The sequence below is a fragment of the Vombatus ursinus genome, unplaced genomic scaffold (assembly GCF_900497805.2).
Source record: "Vombatus ursinus unplaced genomic scaffold, bare-nosed wombat genome assembly UNPS02010304.1, whole genome shotgun sequence".
In the NCBI taxonomy this organism is placed as follows: Eukaryota; Metazoa; Chordata; class Mammalia; order Diprotodontia; family Vombatidae; genus Vombatus; species Vombatus ursinus.
The window spans coordinates 2632816-2650137 of NW_020950082.1; the positions used below are offsets into that span (position 1 = coordinate 2632816).

The 17322-nt window shown below is 35.9% G+C and overlaps 1 protein-coding gene across 2 annotated transcripts in view; it reads left to right on the top strand.

Annotated features, from left to right (window-relative positions):
* The window catches only part of TMTC4 (transmembrane and tetratricopeptide repeat containing 4), a 93751-nt gene extending 81917 nt beyond the window's left edge, over positions 1-11834 (top strand). Inside the window, exons 15-18 of one of the 2 annotated variants that reach the window (XM_027854110.1) lie at positions 102-216; positions 2229-2341; positions 8811-8880; positions 10607-11834. In XM_027854110.1, the coding sequence (XP_027709911.1) occupies positions 102-216; positions 2229-2341; positions 8811-8880; positions 10607-10755 (447 nt within the window). In that variant the 3' untranslated portion in view covers positions 10756-11834. The remainder of the gene's footprint in view (positions 1-101; positions 217-2228; positions 2342-8810; positions 8881-10606) is intronic. The other variant, XM_027854111.1, reaches the window with a different exon arrangement.
* Positions 11835-17322: the final 5488 nt, after the last annotated feature.

Here is a 17322-nt window from a genome sequence, read left to right on the forward strand (position 1 = left end):
ACTTGAAAATTCAGTCTTCTCTGTTTTAATCCAGTCACAGAAGCTTAAAAAAGAGGAATGAAAACAAGAAAAATTCATTTAAATTGTTGCATTATTTTCAGTATGCAGACTTAAATCGTCCCCTAGATGCATTGAATGCATGGAGAAATGCTACTTTTCTGAAACCAGAACATACTTTGGCTTGGAACAACATGATCATACTGCTTGATAATACAGGTATAGTGATTTTTAACAGTATGTTTGAACTTTGGAGAAAGTGGTTCTATGTCAATTCAAAATAACAATGCATAGTTATAATGTCACCTAATAATTAAGAGCATAGATGGCTCATTTGTTTGTTTTTTTGTGGTCTTCAGATTAATCAGATAAATGTTTACTAAATGTGCCTTTCATTTTTATCTGATTTTTGAGCCATGTAAAATAGAAATTTTGAGAAAACTAAAATGCCTTTGTAGCATTGTAAAATTTAGGGCTTATGCATTTATTTATTTGACAACTTTAGTCATCCATCCAGACATAGCCAAAAAACCATAAGTAAGGAGAAGTCCTATGAGCAACCAAAAAAAAAAAATAGATTTGCAAAAAAAAAAAAAAAAAAAAGGATGTTGCAAAAATCAATATACTCAAGCTTGTGAACTTTACTCATTAAAGAGTCCCTTGGTCCCTTACTCAGTCTGTTCTTTCTATTTTAGACACAGTTGTAACAGGCTTAGTTAATCTGATTTCCTAGCCCATAGGAAATTTGAATGGTTGGTAAGTTCTGCCGAAGGCAGGAACAGTGATAATAATTGTAAAGAATGATAGCTGGAAGCCTGATAAAGGTCTGTAACTACACTATAGCTTTTGGGGTCATTGCCACATTTGGTGATGCCCAATTCCCCAGCATGTTTTATGTACTCCAAAATTATTTGTGAGATCCCATTATTACAAGATTTCTGCGTATGGCCCTAGCCTGATAGCAAGGGGAAAAAAAGGAAACTATAAATTCAAAAAACATAGTAGGCTAAGAAAATTAAATGTTGGAGTAAAAACTCACTTAGACCTAATAATTCTTACTGTATTAGAGAACAGTTAAATAATTGATATGATTGTATATTCACAGTGACCCTGATTAATTAAGAAAAGGTTAGATGATGCAAAGTATACTCTCAAGAAGAATAAAAGGAAATATATAATGAATTTAGAAAGATTCCCATCCAAAAAGATTTTTTTTATTTGGTAATTTAAAGGGGCAAGTTCAGTCATTTGGGTTATTCACCTGTGATGCCCAAGTGATTTCCCCACTGATGCCAGATCAATAAGCATTACTATGAAAAACCATGAGCAGCTGAGAGAATTGAAAAGATGATCTAGTTTACATAGTGTTCATCATTCAATTATTGCTAAAGTAGTTATTAATTAATTTGGCAGTTCTTTAACAAGCTAACAAAAAGATCTGTTGAGTTGAATATATTGGTCTGTGTCTCTGAGGTGAATAGAAATTGAATACATATATATGTATATTCAAAAACATATTCAAAAAATATTCAAAGTCATCACATTCATATTATTGAGAAAGACTTATTTGTAAGTTTGTTATCTATTCTAACTTTTTTATTATAACTAGCTTCTGTAAGGAAACACGTTCATATTACTGCTGAATACTATAACATATGCTTTAATCAAAAGCTATTTGAATAGTGTCACAAGTGGGATAAATTGCAGTGATCTTCCCCATTGTGAGGACCAGTTTGTATAAATATTCTGCTCTCACCCTCCATTATAGATGTCTTAGAAAGTGATCACAGTAGACTCTTTAAATCTGAAGTTTTTTTTTTAATATTTTGTGTGTTGCTTTTTAGTGTTCTCTTGGTCCAACATAGCATAAAGAAGAGAGCTGGCCTCAGAACTAGGACTGTCTCTCAATGCTATAGGAAATTCTTTTAAGACTAAGTTGTAAGGAAAGTACCCACCTGCATTATTAGAGGGAGTTCCACTACTACTCTTCCTCACAAGGGAATTGCCCATAACAGTGAAATAAAAGGTTCAGACCCTATTCATATCCTTTGATCCATATTCTCAAGCTCCTTAAAGTAACCAAATAACTTCTTTTTTTCTTGGGCAATTTTGATTTATTTGTAAACATTGTAATACACATGATTTTTTAATTATAGGAAGATAGACCAAAATACCAGAAAAAGATTTTAAGGTGTTACTCATTTTGTTCTTTTTCTCTTCCACAATCCTAGGTAACTTAGCCCAAGCTGAAGCAGTTGGAAGGGAAGCATTAGAATTAATACCCAATGATCACTCTATTATGTTCTCATTGGCAAATGTACTGGGGAAATCCCAAAAATACAAGGTTTGTAAACTGTAATTCACTAGGTTTTTTGTACTTAACCAATAGCATCTGATAAAAGCCATAAATATTAGTTTTGCATAGTGAAATCCAAAGGTAGGCCAAAATTAAAATAGAGAAATTAGTCCTAGGAATGAAATCTATCTACAGGTAACTGAACAATGGTACACTTGGTAGAGCATAGTCAGTTTTTTTCTTGAAGAAATTGTCCCAAAGGCAAATCTGTAGGCTGAAAAATAAGTATATGTATTTTCATGTCAGAATTCACTGCCTCTGCTTGAAAGACTATAGACAGACCAAAGGAAGGTTCTGTGGTTTAAGAGCCATGAAAAGGGCAGGCAGCAGAGGAAGAATTTCCCTGTCCTAAAGGACTCTCTCTAAATGTGTCTTACTGATAGTAAGACATATGCTCACAGTGTAGCTGCAGCTGGGCCTTTCTGGCACAAGAGTGCTTGGGTTTGTTTGTTTCCAGATCAGGCAGGGTTTTGGGTTTTGTTTATGGGGTGACATCTTTTACACAAAGATCATAACCCAACCCAGGGTGCATAAATGGCCTACTTAGGATTTCTTCTTACTCTCCTCATCTGAGGTGCATGGTAGAGTATCCATGACCATTTAGATTCCTCACTTTAGAAACACACACACACACACACACACACACACTTTAGCACCAATCCTGGCACTAAATATAAATCCAAAATACACTGCAAACTGAGATTGTGTCATGGTCACAGGATTATAGATCCAAAGGTGGAAGGGACCTCAGAAATCGCCCAAATAAGGAAACTGAGGACCAGAAAAATTAAAAAACCTGACTGACATCATACAGATAACAAGCTTTGGAGGCTGAATTTGAATCCCGGTACTATGACTGTAGAAACGAATTCTTAACCATTTTTGTGTCTTGGGCCCCTGTGACCATCTGGCAAAACCTGTGGACTTCTTCTCAGAATAATGATTCTAAATACATAAAATAAAATATGTAGGATTACAAAGAAACCAGTTGTATTAAGTTACATTATCAAAATATTATTCACTATATCTCAGTTAAGAACCCCTGCTCTAGAGCTAATGCCCTGAACCGTGCTATCAGAAGTAGACTTCAGTTCTCAGTATATTCAGGAGTAGTATGCCTAACTTACATTTTCCATGGAAAAAGTATTCTTCTGTTTCAAAGGCTGGCTATTCATCTTCTTTGTTTTCCCCCATGATAACTAATATAGTGGAGAAAAAGTCATCCATTCATAATATTTTTTGATTCTTTTTTGCCTCTGTGGCATAAAGTCGTCAGTCAATATTTTTAAATTTGATTCCTTTTGCCTTTCAGGCACTGTGCACTTTGCACAATGCTTGGCACATAGTAGGGGCTTGATAAATGTTTACTGACTGACTGGTTCTGCCTTATTCTAGAGTTATGAAATATTCCAGTCAGTCCAACTTTTCTATCATGATCATAAATTTGGCCCTATTTCTCATACTTGTGACCGATAAAGAGTACCTATTGCTTCCCTGTGCTTTGTTAATCCTTCTGGATTTCGCTCAGAACATACTTGTAGAAAAGAAAAAAAAAAAGGTGAATACTTTCCAACTTTTGTTTAGGTTCATCTGTCTAGTTATCTGTGTTAAGGTGGATCAGTTTTAACCCAGAAGCCCAGCTACAATAAATCTTTTTCACTGTATTACCTATGTAATCATTATATTGTTTGTTTTTTTTTTGTCATCTTACTGCCTCTAAATGAGGGCTTCTTGCTTTTTAACATAAGCAGTATTTCTTTTGATTTCCACTTCACATTGTATTTTTTTCTCAAGATGAAGTTGAAAATACTTTGTAAGGCAAGAGCAAGAAGCCAGTTTTCCCATTTCTCCAGACATCTTGCATCATAAATATACAGGGCATTGAGAAAAGACAGTATAGAAGAGAAGAAATAAGAATTTTTTGCAAGGAATTTTAATGTGCACTCCATTGGGACAATGTATATGATAATATTTGTGTGACTCATATAACCATGGCACATAAGTACTGTGGCACTTATTAAATTGTTACAAGTTAAGAATTTGGAATTTTGTGAACATATTTATTATAATATACAATTGCAATTCAGTTTCCTCAGGTAGGTGGTACAATGGCTAGAATGCCAGGCCTGGAGTCAGGAAGACTCATTTTCCTGAGTTCAAATCTGGCCTCAGACACTTACTAGCTAATGTGATCCTGGTCAAGTCACTTAACTCTGTTTGCTTCAGTTTACTGATCTGCAAAGTAAGCTGAAGAAGGAAATGGCAAATCACTCCAGATTCTTCGCCAAGAGAACCCCAAATGGGGTCACAAAGAGACAGACACAACTGAAATGACTACACAATAACAACAAAATAAATTTATTGACAAATGCATCTACTGCTATTTTATCATCTACTTACTTGGTATTGTTTTTCTGTATAATGAAAGAGGCTTTTATTATCATGTCATAGTATGACATAAGAATGAGGATTCTGGGAAGAAAGAATCCTTTCACCACTAAGTAACAATAATGCTAAACAACTGTAAGCATCAAAAATTATGTAAGCATACCACTCCAGCCTTATCCTTCTAGGAACTCTTATAACATCTATTGTAGTACCACTAATTTTATTATTATTATTAGAATAACTGATGTGTGTATAGCATTTAGGTTTACAAAATGCTTTACATAAATCTGACTGGCACTTCACAACAACCCTGTCAAGTAAATACTACAGATTGTGGAAACCGAGGTTGAAAATTTAAGTGACTTGTCTCTGGTTTTTGTAAAGGGAAGATAATGAGACTACAAAGTATTACTTTGGCAGATGTATAAAGTTGATTATGATTTTATTGGTTTTCTCATTCCTCACTTTAAAAGAGGGTTTTATACTTGTAGCACATGCTCTGGAGCTATTCACACTTACAAGTTGGGTCCCCAGAAGGTGATAGCTAATTCTTCCTTCAGGGTTCTATGGAGCCAATTTTTCTAATTCAAAATAGCTCCAAAGCCCTTACTGTTGTTCTTCCTCCCTGTGCTTATCAAATGATATAATTACCCAGTTATACTTAATTAGCTTTAGAAAGGGTTTTTTACTAAGATGCTGTAGTAAGATTGGTTGGTAAAAACATCTTCCCAAAAATGAGTGACACACTGTCCCACCAGATGTAGTAATATTCTCAAATAGGGGTTCTTACCCTAGGGTCAGCAAAATCTTTTTCAGAAAATATTTCAATAGCTATATTTCAAAATACTTTGTTTCCTTTGTAATCCCATATGTTTTATTTTATGCATTTAACAACATTCTGAGAATGATAACAATAACAATTATATCTAACATGGCACCTACAATATGCGTGATACTGTCCTGAGCACTTTACAAATATTATCTTGTTTTTTCTTCACAATAACCATGAGAGGTAGGTGCTATTATTTCATTTCACGGATAAGGAAACTGAGGCCAACAGAGGTTAAATGAGTTGCCCATCATCACAAAGATAGCAAGTGTTGGTAGTTAGATTTGAACTCAGATCTGCCTGATTCCAAGTCCAATGCTCTATCCACAACACCACCTACTGGATTTCCCCAGACTACAAAGTGGTCTGTGATTGACAAAAAAAGTTAAGAACCCTTGTTCTAAAGTATGGAAGGTTACATAAAAGTTAAAACAGAGTCCATAAAAACATAGCCCATTTAATTTGTTCCCATGAAGAAATACCAGATTAGCTGGTGTTTTTACCCAGCCCTAATTGCTTTCCTGACCTCCAGTCTCATATTTTCAACTACATATTGGATATCTTGAACTGGTTTCCCATAGACACTTAAAACACAAGATGTCCAAAACTAAACTCACCTTTCCCTCCAAATCTCCCTCTTCCTTACTTTTCTGTTACTTTTGAGGGTACTGCCATCCCCCCAGTCACTCTAAGTGTCATCCTCAACTCACTCTTCCTCCCCATGTCCACTTTCAAAGTCCTATCGATGCTTCTTTTGCAGTCCCTCTCTTCTATGGTTCCTTCTCTCCTCTGACACTGCTACCACTCTGGTGCATCCCCTCATGCCTGGACTATTACAGTAGCCTCTTGGTTGGTCTTCCTGCCTCAAGCCTCTATCACTCCAGCCCATCCTCCACTCAGGTGCCAAAGTGATCTTCCTCAAGTGAAGGTCTGACTATATCACTGTCCTATTTGATAAACTCCACTGGCTCACTGTTACCTCCAGGATCAAATGTAAAAGCTTCTGTTTGGCTTTTAAAGTCCTTCATAAACTGAATTTCTCCTACTTTTCCAATCTTCTTACACCATATTCCCCTCCAAATACCCTTAACACTCTGTGATACTGGCCTTCTTGTTTTTCCTCAAACAAGACATTTCAACTCCCAACTGCATTTTCACTGATTGTCTCCCTTGCCTGGAATTCTCTCCTCCTCATCTCTGCCTCCTGGCTTCCTTCAAGTCCCAGGTAAAATCCTACTTTCTACAAGAAGCCTTTCTCTCGTCTCCTTAATGCTTACACTTTCCCTCTGGGATTAACTCCAGTTGATCCTGTATGTGTCTTATTTGTACATAATTGTTTTCATGTTATGTCATAAACTGTGAACTCCTTGAGAACAGGGACTGATTTTTTTTGTTTTTGTTTAACATTCTTTGTATCCTCAGTGCCTTAGCACAGTGTTTAGCACATAGTAGGCACTTAATAATTGCTTCTTGACTTGAAATTGGTTAAATAGGTGAACTAAATCTTACAATATAGGAAACTGTATTCCTTGACCTTTGATTTAGAAATGCAAATTACTGACTTATATTTTCTAACTTATGGCCTACTTTTTAGTTCCTTTTTGGTCATGTTTCTCAAGTATAAGCTGATCTCTGCCAGTTCTGACTAAGAAATAGTAATTTCAGAGGTGTTAGTCCAGATTCTTTGCACCAGATGCTCAGGGATTGTAGTGTACAACAGCTTGATAAAGTTGTTCTCCCAGTAGATGATAAAAAGGTGGAGACAGACAGGAAACAAGTGGGAGAAACAAAAATGGTGGCAAGAGAGAAAATAAAATTCAAGAAATGAAAACTTTAGAATAAAAATGTTTAAGATTAATGTATGCTATCTGCTCTTAAATTTGTTAGGCCTTTTAGGAATTAAAATGTAAATTAAAAGTTTGAAAGAGCCTGTAGATATGCTACACCCAAGTTATTTGATAGCCTAAAGCAGGATTTCTTAGCCTGTGGCCTGTGAATTTTTTTTTATTTTGATGACTAAATTTCAGTATAATTGGTTTCCTTTGTAATCCTATGTATTTTATGTTACACATTTGAAAATAGTGTTCTGTAAATGGTTCCATATACTTCACCAGGCTACTGAGAGAATCCATGTCACAAAGAAGTTTAAGAACCCCTGGTCTGGAGATTGTTTTGGAAAATTGTTAAGCATCCTAATTCCTTGCCACTTTTGTCTTTATATCAGTAGGGCCTAGTTCCTCATCTGGAAAGGGGGATAATAGTAGCAGCTACTTCACGGGGTTGTTATGATTATCAAATGAATAACTGAAGGGTTCTGCATACCCTAGAGCACTATAGGAATGCTAGCTGTTATTATTCTTTCCCTTGCTGCTGATCTTTTTTCAGCTAATGGGACTTTTCTTGATTGTTATGGGTTCTATAGATGGTTAAAAAGATGAAATGATTCTTTAACCCTTAATTTTAGAAATATGGAACTTAACCTACCAATGTTGGCTACTATAGAAAACTGCTTCATTTGCCACTGATATTCACAGAAACTCTAACTATCTGTTGCTTTATTATTTCTAAACCCAATCTTTCCTTTCATCCCTATGCTACCCACTCCTTTCTTACACTTCTCCCCCTGAAAAAAACAAACACAAACACACACACACACACACACACACACACACACACACACACACACACACCCAGACCTACTCACTTGGGATTTTGGAATTTGTGTTGAAAAGAGTAGAAGTAGCAGTCAGAGTGCTCTTACTCTGTCAGTACTGTTGCCCTCTATCCAGGTCTGTTTATGACTTTGTCTCATACTCTCACCGTCTCTCTTTCCTACCTAAGCTCCAAGGATTCTCCTCCTTACCAGCTTAGTGGGAATCCTGCTACTTATGCTTCAACCAACACCATCACTACCACATTCATCTTCTCAAGATGTTGTTTTGATCATTGGAATATTGTCACGAGTTCTTTTTGTTTGTTTGTTTTGGTAGAAGAGTGATGTTGGTCAGGATATAAGGGTCACAGGATAAAGAATAACTTTGCAAACCATGGGCCATGAAGGCTAATATGCTTTTTTGTTCTTGCTGTTAATTTTTCTTTTCAGTTCCAAATTCTCTCTCCCCTGCCACCCCCTCCCCCACCCATTGAGAAGACAAGAAATGCAATACCCATTATAGTTAATATGCTTTTAAATGATCTGTACAAGTACCTTGCATTTTGACATCTCAATTATTTACTTAGGAATCTGAAGCTTTATTCCTCAAGGCAATTAAGGCCAATCCAAATGCTGCAAGTTATCATGGCAATTTGGGTAAGGTACTTTTTTTCAGTATGAATCTTACCGTAGTGTAGTTTCTAATGAAGCAGGCTGATTTCTACCAAAGCAGTGTTCAGAGAATGATTGTTTTACACTTACTTGTCTGTGCTGCCCTCTAAAAACAGAAAGTCAGAAACACATGCTTAAGGTTTTCCTCCATTAGGTTTCCATCATTTCATTCTTGCAACCCAGTGTTTCAGATTTTTAAACCTGGCCATGGTTGCCATGACCAATGAATTCATCACCAAGTTAAGTAAAGGTTTTTATGATGATTCTCTCCACACTTAGGCTGATCCCTAAGACAAGCAAATCTATCAAGGAATCCGTATTTGAAGCCTTTCCAACATAGTAGAAGCTACCAGAGTTGGCACTGCAGGCTTTGCTTTTGGGGCCTAGTTAACCACATGCTATAAATGAGGCATTAGAGCAGGACTTTTGTGGAAGCTTTAGAATATAATCTGTGTTAATTCAGAGACTTATATTTGTTGGATAATGATTATCAATCTAGTTATCTGTCCTTGCTACCTTATTCTATCATGGAATAACCATGAACTACTCTAGTACATTAGGTCATATCAGTTTAGTTACATATTACAGCACCAAAGCGATCAGGTTGCTTTGGCACTACATCGTTCTCCAACATTTAAGTAACTACAGGTCAGCATATTTGTAAACTATGTCAAGTTACACAAGACTGTAAAATAAGCAAAGTTCATCTTAGATGTCTCAGTTATTCTCCACCTCCCATCTTCTTTGGTCCCTACTACTCAAGCACATAGTGGGTTTTTTGTAGACCACCATTCAGATTTTCCCTCCATGCTCTGGATAGTCTTACCCTCCCTGGCTACCCAGTCCATCCATCAAAGGTTAATTGTTTTGTTCTTTCTGTTAATTAGTGCTGAGGCCTCACTCTTTCCAGGTAATATATTTTATGTGGGATTGTCTAGAGACTGCCTTCAAATATGGTTGTGGAGTTGAAAAAGACCTTCTACCATGAATTACAGGGTCAGGATAGGGAAGATGTTTGGGGGCTACTGGAATATCATGTTGCCCTTCAAATCATTCCAACATTTCATCTATATGTAGAGTTAGTAGCATTTTAAATTTGAAATTATATAAATTAACCAATAGCAAAGTTTTAGAACCAAATCCCAAGATGTAGATTAATTTCTCTACCTTTTCAATGTTATTCATTGTTATTTTTTATGTCCCTGTCTTTCAGCTGACAGAATATACAGCCAGATATTACTGTGCTGAGATGGCTAGAAAAACTTGACTGAAAAACAAATTCATAATTCTTTATTGCAATGATAAGAACAACCACATGCCCAAACCTAAAAAGAATCAGAATTTTAGCACAATCTAGGAAATTCAGCACTAGCCTTAAGAAGAGTTTGTTCTATTTTGCCCTGTCTTTAACATAATTCCTTTATGTTGTTAATATAGTACCTCTTATTCTTTTTGCAGTAGCCAAATATTAGTGTTTCGTTTAGTGCTAGGGACCAATTTAAAGACATGGTGGTATCTAGAAAGGAATATCATTACTGAAGGTAATTAAGGTAAAGTAAGTTATGTGATACAGAGTATTTCCTTAGATCAAGTGATTTTTTTAAAGTATCAATGCTGTGATATATTTTAATGTTTTTTTTTTCAAGAAATGATTGAGTTTTGCAAATTATGCAGAAAGATTTCCAATAAAAACTGCTTCTTGCTGTTTCAGCTGTGCTTTACCACCGTTGGGGAAACTTTGACTTAGCCAAGAAATACTATGAAGTCTCTCTGAAGCTTGACCCTCTGGCACCAGCGACCAAGGAAAATTACAATCTACTAAAAAGAAAACTAGAACAATTGCAAACAAATAGTGTTTGATCATTCTTTTCTCTCTCTTTTTTGTCCATGCATGATACAGATCATTAATGTCTTATGGTTATTTTTAACCATGTAAAAAAATTTTAGTCATGGTGTTAAAATTTGGTTTTTTATATGAAAATAAAAACATGAACATACAAAAAATTATTGCAGCACCAGCAATATGCTTGATGTTGTTTTTGCATTGGAAATGTATTTTTTCAACCAGCTTATAGATTCTAAAAATTCAATTCTAGGATAAAGTCATTTTCTAATTTAAAAAGAAAAATAAGTATCTTGAGCTACTTTTAATTTCTACCAAACCAAAATTTGCCATGGGGATGTGAAAAATAGTTAAGCATAAATGAGTACTATGAAACAGCATTCTTTATGATGGATAATTGGCAAAACTGACTTGAGAAATTTATACAAATATCATAAACATCCCTTTATCTGTATATTGATGTTTTTATTTAATGATGGAGGTGAATGAAGTTTTTGTGTTTGATCTATTCTCTGTATAGTATGCTATGAACATTGAAGGAAATGCTTCTTTGTGTGTGTGTGTGTGTGTGTGTGTGTGTTTTAAACAGGGAAAGAATAATTGAGCCTGAGAATTAGAAAGTTTACCTTCTTCCGCTGTTCTACATATTTATTTTCTTTAGGAAGAAATTGACTCATGCAATATTTGCAGATACCTCTATTTGTGTAGTAGGATGTTATGGACCATCCTTAATTGTTCGTATCCACATAAAATCTCAAGTTAGCTTCCTGGAGAAAGGTATAGCATTTCTTAGGTAAAGATCAAATTCTCTCTTTTTTCATTTATGTCTTAACTAGGTTATCTATGAATGGTACTTTGTTTCATTTTATAATTTATAATCCAAGTCTATCCTTCTGACTAATATGTTGCTTTATGGACTGTAGACATTGAAATTCCAAAAGTAGTAGTTTTCCTCCAAAAATAAGCCATATTACTGGAGTTCTCCAGTAATTAGGAAGACTGGAAATCATTTAACCATACATACTGTTTGCTGATTGATTGGCTTTTTATTAGTCTGTGGTTCTTTTTAAATTACCATATTATATGCTATTGACCTACTGGTTCATACAATCTGTAATTCTTTATTCAGTAAAGTTGTTACATAAAGTGATGTGAAGTTTCTTAATATTAAATTCAAAAAATATTTATTAAGTGCCTATGGTGTTCAAAGCATTGTTCTAGGTATTTTGGCTACAGAGACAAAAATGAAACAATATTTGCTCTCAAGGAACTTACAATCTACTTGGGGAAGACGGAGCTGCAACATGTAAACAAGTAAATGTAAATTATATACAAAATAATATAAAGTGAGCTCAAGAGGAAAGAGTGTTAATAACTGAGGGGAGTTGAGGAAGGCCTTGAATAAGATAACCTGACCTGTGCTTTGAAGGAATTCCAGTAATGAGGAACCACTTGTAAAAGGCATGAAAGTGTGGGAAATGCAATGTTGTGTACTGGGAATAGCTAATAGTGCAGTTCAACTGGAATGAACAATGCCTGAAAGAGAGTATAAAATTAATACTGGAAAGAGCTATAAACTTTGTCATCTAAGTTGATATAAATGGAAATCTATGGCTGGGCTGTGCAAATCAACCTTGAAGGTCTTCTGGAAAGAAAAGGGTTTGGGGAGAGTCAGGCAGGAATGAGCCAAAACTTTTCTCAAGGAACAAGGAAATTAGTAATTCTCCATACAGTAGTAATAAATTAAATCCATTTACAATGGGCTGCAGCTTTAATTTTCCTACTGAAACTAAGAACTTAAAGAATTAAGTCAGAATTTCCATACTGAGGACTACTGCTTACAAATCTCATTCCTTCCAGTATAACTTTTACTACTGTGTCACCTAGGATTTCTATAATCCCTTATTTCTTTCTAAAGAGATATCTGCCCAGAAAACAGCTATTCTTACTTTTATCAGTATATTTTATTGAGGATTATGCCTCTGCAAACTTGGGACGCTTTAATATAGTCTTAATTTGGGTTTGTTTTTTTCTAGGTGCTTGAATAGCAAAATGACCTTAATCCACCAAAATGAAATGTCATCCTCAAACTTGTTTATTGGGAGCTAATTTTTAAAATGAGAAAGTCAGACATGGGGCTGTCAACCCTTCAAGAAGTTTTCAAAAGAACTGGGTACAAAAGAATATGATTCATTCTATAAAGATGTAAATATATACATCTCTCTCCTGTATTTCTGCCTATCCCTGTTGTTTTTAACGTTATTATAAAAAGGTATCTCATGATGAGTTGGTATAGAATTTCTATTTGTAAACTATAACCAAGCACCGCAGGCTTTTGGGTGCTTACATCGACCATGTTTGATTCTGGAGGCAATCCCATGAAAATCATTTTGGCTCATGTTGCCCAGACTGGGAGTTCCCTCTGGAAAAGCACAAGAGATATTTGGTCCCTGAGTCTCCACAGACTTAGCTAAAAGATTTTGCAGATTTTGTACAGCATTCAGGGTGGCAATGCATACAGAACAGTCGATATTCCACCCTCAGAGAAAATACAAAAAAGCACAAAGGACTCACTGTAGCTCATAAGTACTTGGTTTCTCTCACTCTCCAGTGAATCCTCTGCTGCTGGGCTTTCTACCCTGGTATCAAACTCATTGCCAGCAAAACTCAGAGTGAGCCATAACCAGATTAAAATGTAATTGGGAAATGTTTAACAAAATAAAATACAACAAAGAAATGTTAATTTGTGGTTTTCAAAGTCAATATACCACCACCACCCCCTCCCTTTTCCTCCAGGGATCTGTTTCTGTATGAGTTTGACACCTCTACTGGAGACTCAGCACCACTCTGGATTGCACTTGCCTAGGTAGGGAAACCAATTTGAGAAAACTAGTGTAGCCATTCCTTTAATTAGTGATTCACTACAAAGCATCTATCCTTTTGGTACTGCTCTAAAAACTTAGAATTCTCCAGAAGGGAAATTTGGGACTACTAGGCAGATAAAACCCTTCCAATTGGACCTGCACTTATCCTCTGAAGTCTCCCCCAGCTCTAGATCTATGATCCTTCTATGATCCTATGAATAGTAGTAGTGAAGGACAAAGGACATGTCTCTTACTGCCTTATATTGTGGCTTAGACTCTCCCACTCTTTCTTAAGATTTAGGTCCCATATGTACCCAAATCTTCTCCCAAGAGATGCCCAGGAATTCCCCTTCTCTCTTCCCAGGAAACTTTTCTCTCTCCAAAAGGTTAGCACTCTCAAGAAATTCCACCTTTCTCTCTAGAAAGCTAAATTTTGTAATTATGCTTCCCAGGATGTCACTTCTTTCTAGAAGCTTCAGGTTCATGAATTCTACTTAATTTGTGGTTCCCCTCTCCTCAAGCCAAATGGTTTTTACTTCTGTGCTTTTGCTTTTACCTCTCCAAGTTTAAGTCCAAGAATCTTTAATACTCACACAGAGCCCCAACTGGTACCATCTCTGTGACTAAGAATAGGATTGTTAGTCCTTAGAGGAACCAAACCCTGCTCTCATATCTGTGATTTCTTCTACAATAAAGGGCATGACTCTGCAATGTTTCCTTTTTATAGGCCCACACAAAGAGGTAGCTCAATCCCTCTAAATGGTCTAAGAGAGTGGATCCCCAAAGAATAGTGTGTTAAATGGGTGTGTCCACATCCTACTTTCGGAGATGTTCTCAATTCAAGAAACAGTGGCCTCTTACTGTCTCCAGAATGAATTTTTCCTAAAAATAATAAAAAAAAAACATCTTCCATTTAGTTTTTAAAAGCTTTTTGTAACCTCACCCCAAACAATCTTTCTAGCCTCATTGGACATCACTCTTTCCATCTTTATGCTCTGCAATCTAGCCAAACTGGCCTCTCTGTTCTTCATAGATGATAATCCATCTCTTCATGCTTTTGCACTGGTTTTCCACCCTGGAATGTACTTCCTCCTTAACTCTGTCTCCTAGAATCCTTTTCCCTTTACCTTTCCTGATCCTTTTAATTGCTAATGCTCTTTTTTTCAAACTGCCTTATATTTAATTTGTGACTCAATGGTCATAGCAAAGCCTCTTTTATCAACAACCCAAAAGGCTACTCTACACATGGACATCACCAGATGGTCAATTTCAAAATCAGATTAATTATATACTTTGCAACCAATGGTGGAAAAAAGTTCTATACAGTCAGTTAAAACAAGACCTGGAGTTGACTGTGGCTCAGATCATGAGCATATTTTGCAAATTCAGACTTAAATTCAAGAAAGCAGGGAAAACCATTAGAGCATATAGGTATGCCCTAAGTAGTATCCCTTATGAATGTGGAGTAGAAATGATGACCAGATTTAAGGGATTAGAGCTGGTAGATAGACCTGAAGAACTATGAACAGAGGTTTGCAATATCAAACAGGAGGCAGCAACAAAAAATATCCCAAAGAAAAAGGAGAGCAAGAAAACAAAATGGCTGTCTGATGAGTCTTTACAAATAGCTGAGGAAATAAGGAGAGTGAAAGAGAAAGAAGGGGAAAGAAATACTCAACTGAATGCAGAATTCCAGAGAATAACAAGAGATAATAAGGTTTTCTTAAATGAGTAATGCAAAGAAATAGAAGAAAACAATACAATGGGAAAGACAAGATCTCTTCAAGAAAATTAGGCATCAAGAGAATGTTTCTTGCAAAAATATGTATGATAAGCAACAAAAATGGGTAGGGACTTAACAGAAGTAGAAGAGATTAAAAAGGGATGACAAGAATATCTTGAAGAACAATACAAGAAAGATGTTAACATCACCTATAACCATGATGGTGTGGTTATTATCTAGAGCCATACATCCTGAAGAATGAAGTCAAATGGGTCTTAGGAAGCATTGCTAACAATAAGGCTACTGGAAGTGATGGAATTCCAGCTGAGCTATTTAAAATCCTAAAAGATGATACTGTTAAAAGTGCTAGATTCATTATGTCAGCAAATTTTGAAAACTCACCAGTGGCTACTGTTTTGGAAAACATCAGTTTACATCCCAATGCTATAGAACGACAATGCCAAGGAATGTTCAAGTTACTGAACAATCTTACTCATGTCATACACCAGCAAGTTTATGCTTAAGATTCTTCAGTATATGGCTTCAGCAATATATGAACCCAGAATTACCAGCAGGCTGGTTTTTGAAGAGGCAGAGATACCAGAGACCAAATTGCCAACATTTACTGGATTATGGAAAATCAAAGGAGTTCCAGAAAAACAGCTATTTCTACTTCGTTGATTATACTAAAGCCTTTGTGTGGATCCCATCAAAATGTAGTAAATCCTCAAAAGGATGGAAGTACCAGATCATCTTCCTTGTCTCATGAGGAAACTGTATACCTGTCAAGAACCAACAGTTAGAACCAAATATGGAACAACTGATTGATTTAAGATTGGGAAAGGAGTATGACAAGGCTGTATGTTGTCACCTTATTTAACTTATATGCAGAGTATATTATACAAAATGCCAGGCTGGACAAATCAAAAGCCAGAATTAAGGTTGCTAGGAAAAATATCAACAATCTCAGATATGCAGATGATACTACTCTGGTGGCAGAAAGTGAAGAATTAAGAAGTCTCTTAATGAGGGTGAAAAAAGATACTGTAAAAGCTGGCTTGAAGCTTAACATTAAAGGTGTGTGTATGGTGTGGGAAGTGGGGGGAGAGACTAAGACCATGACAATTGGCCCCATCACTTCCTTGGCAAATAGAGGGAGAAGAAATGGAATCAATGACAGATTTTATACTCCTGGGCTCAAAGATCACTACAGACAACAACAGCAGCCATGAAATTAGAAGACACTTGCCCCTTGAAAGGAAAGCTGTGGCAAATCTGGACAGCATACTAAAAAGCAGAGACATTATCATGCTGACAAAGGTCTATATAGTCAAAACTATAGTTTTCCCAGTAGCAGTGTATGGCTGTGAGAGTTGGACTATAAGGAAAGCTGAGTGCTGCAGAATCCACACTTTTGAATTGTGGTGCTGGAGAAGACTTTTGAGAGTCCTTTGGACAGCACGAAGGTCAAATCAGCCAATTCTTAAAGAAAGTAATCCAGACTATTCATTGGAAGGACAAAGACTGATGCTGAAGTTTAAATACTTTGGCCAAATAATAATAAGACAGAACTCACTGGAAAAGACCCTGATGTTGGGAAAGATTGAAGGCAAAAGGAGAAGAGGGCAACAGAGGATGAAATGGATAAAGAGTGTCAGGAAGCAACAAACAGGAGCTTGGACAAACTTCAGGAGATAAGAAAGGATAGAAGGGCCTGGCATGCTATGAACCATGGGGTCACGAAGAATTGAACAAGACTGAACAAATGAACAACAAAAATTTTTTTCTTTTAAAAAATGTTCTGTATACTTTTAGATATCTTCTTGTCTTCTCACTTAGAATGAAAGTTTCTTACAAGTACTAATTGTTTCATTTGTTATATTTGTAACCCCAGGTTTTAGAACAGTGTCCAGCATAGAATAGGTACTTAATAGATATTTATTAAATGATAAATTTAAAGTCCCAAACTATAAGCTCATCAAAGTCAGAGAGTTCTC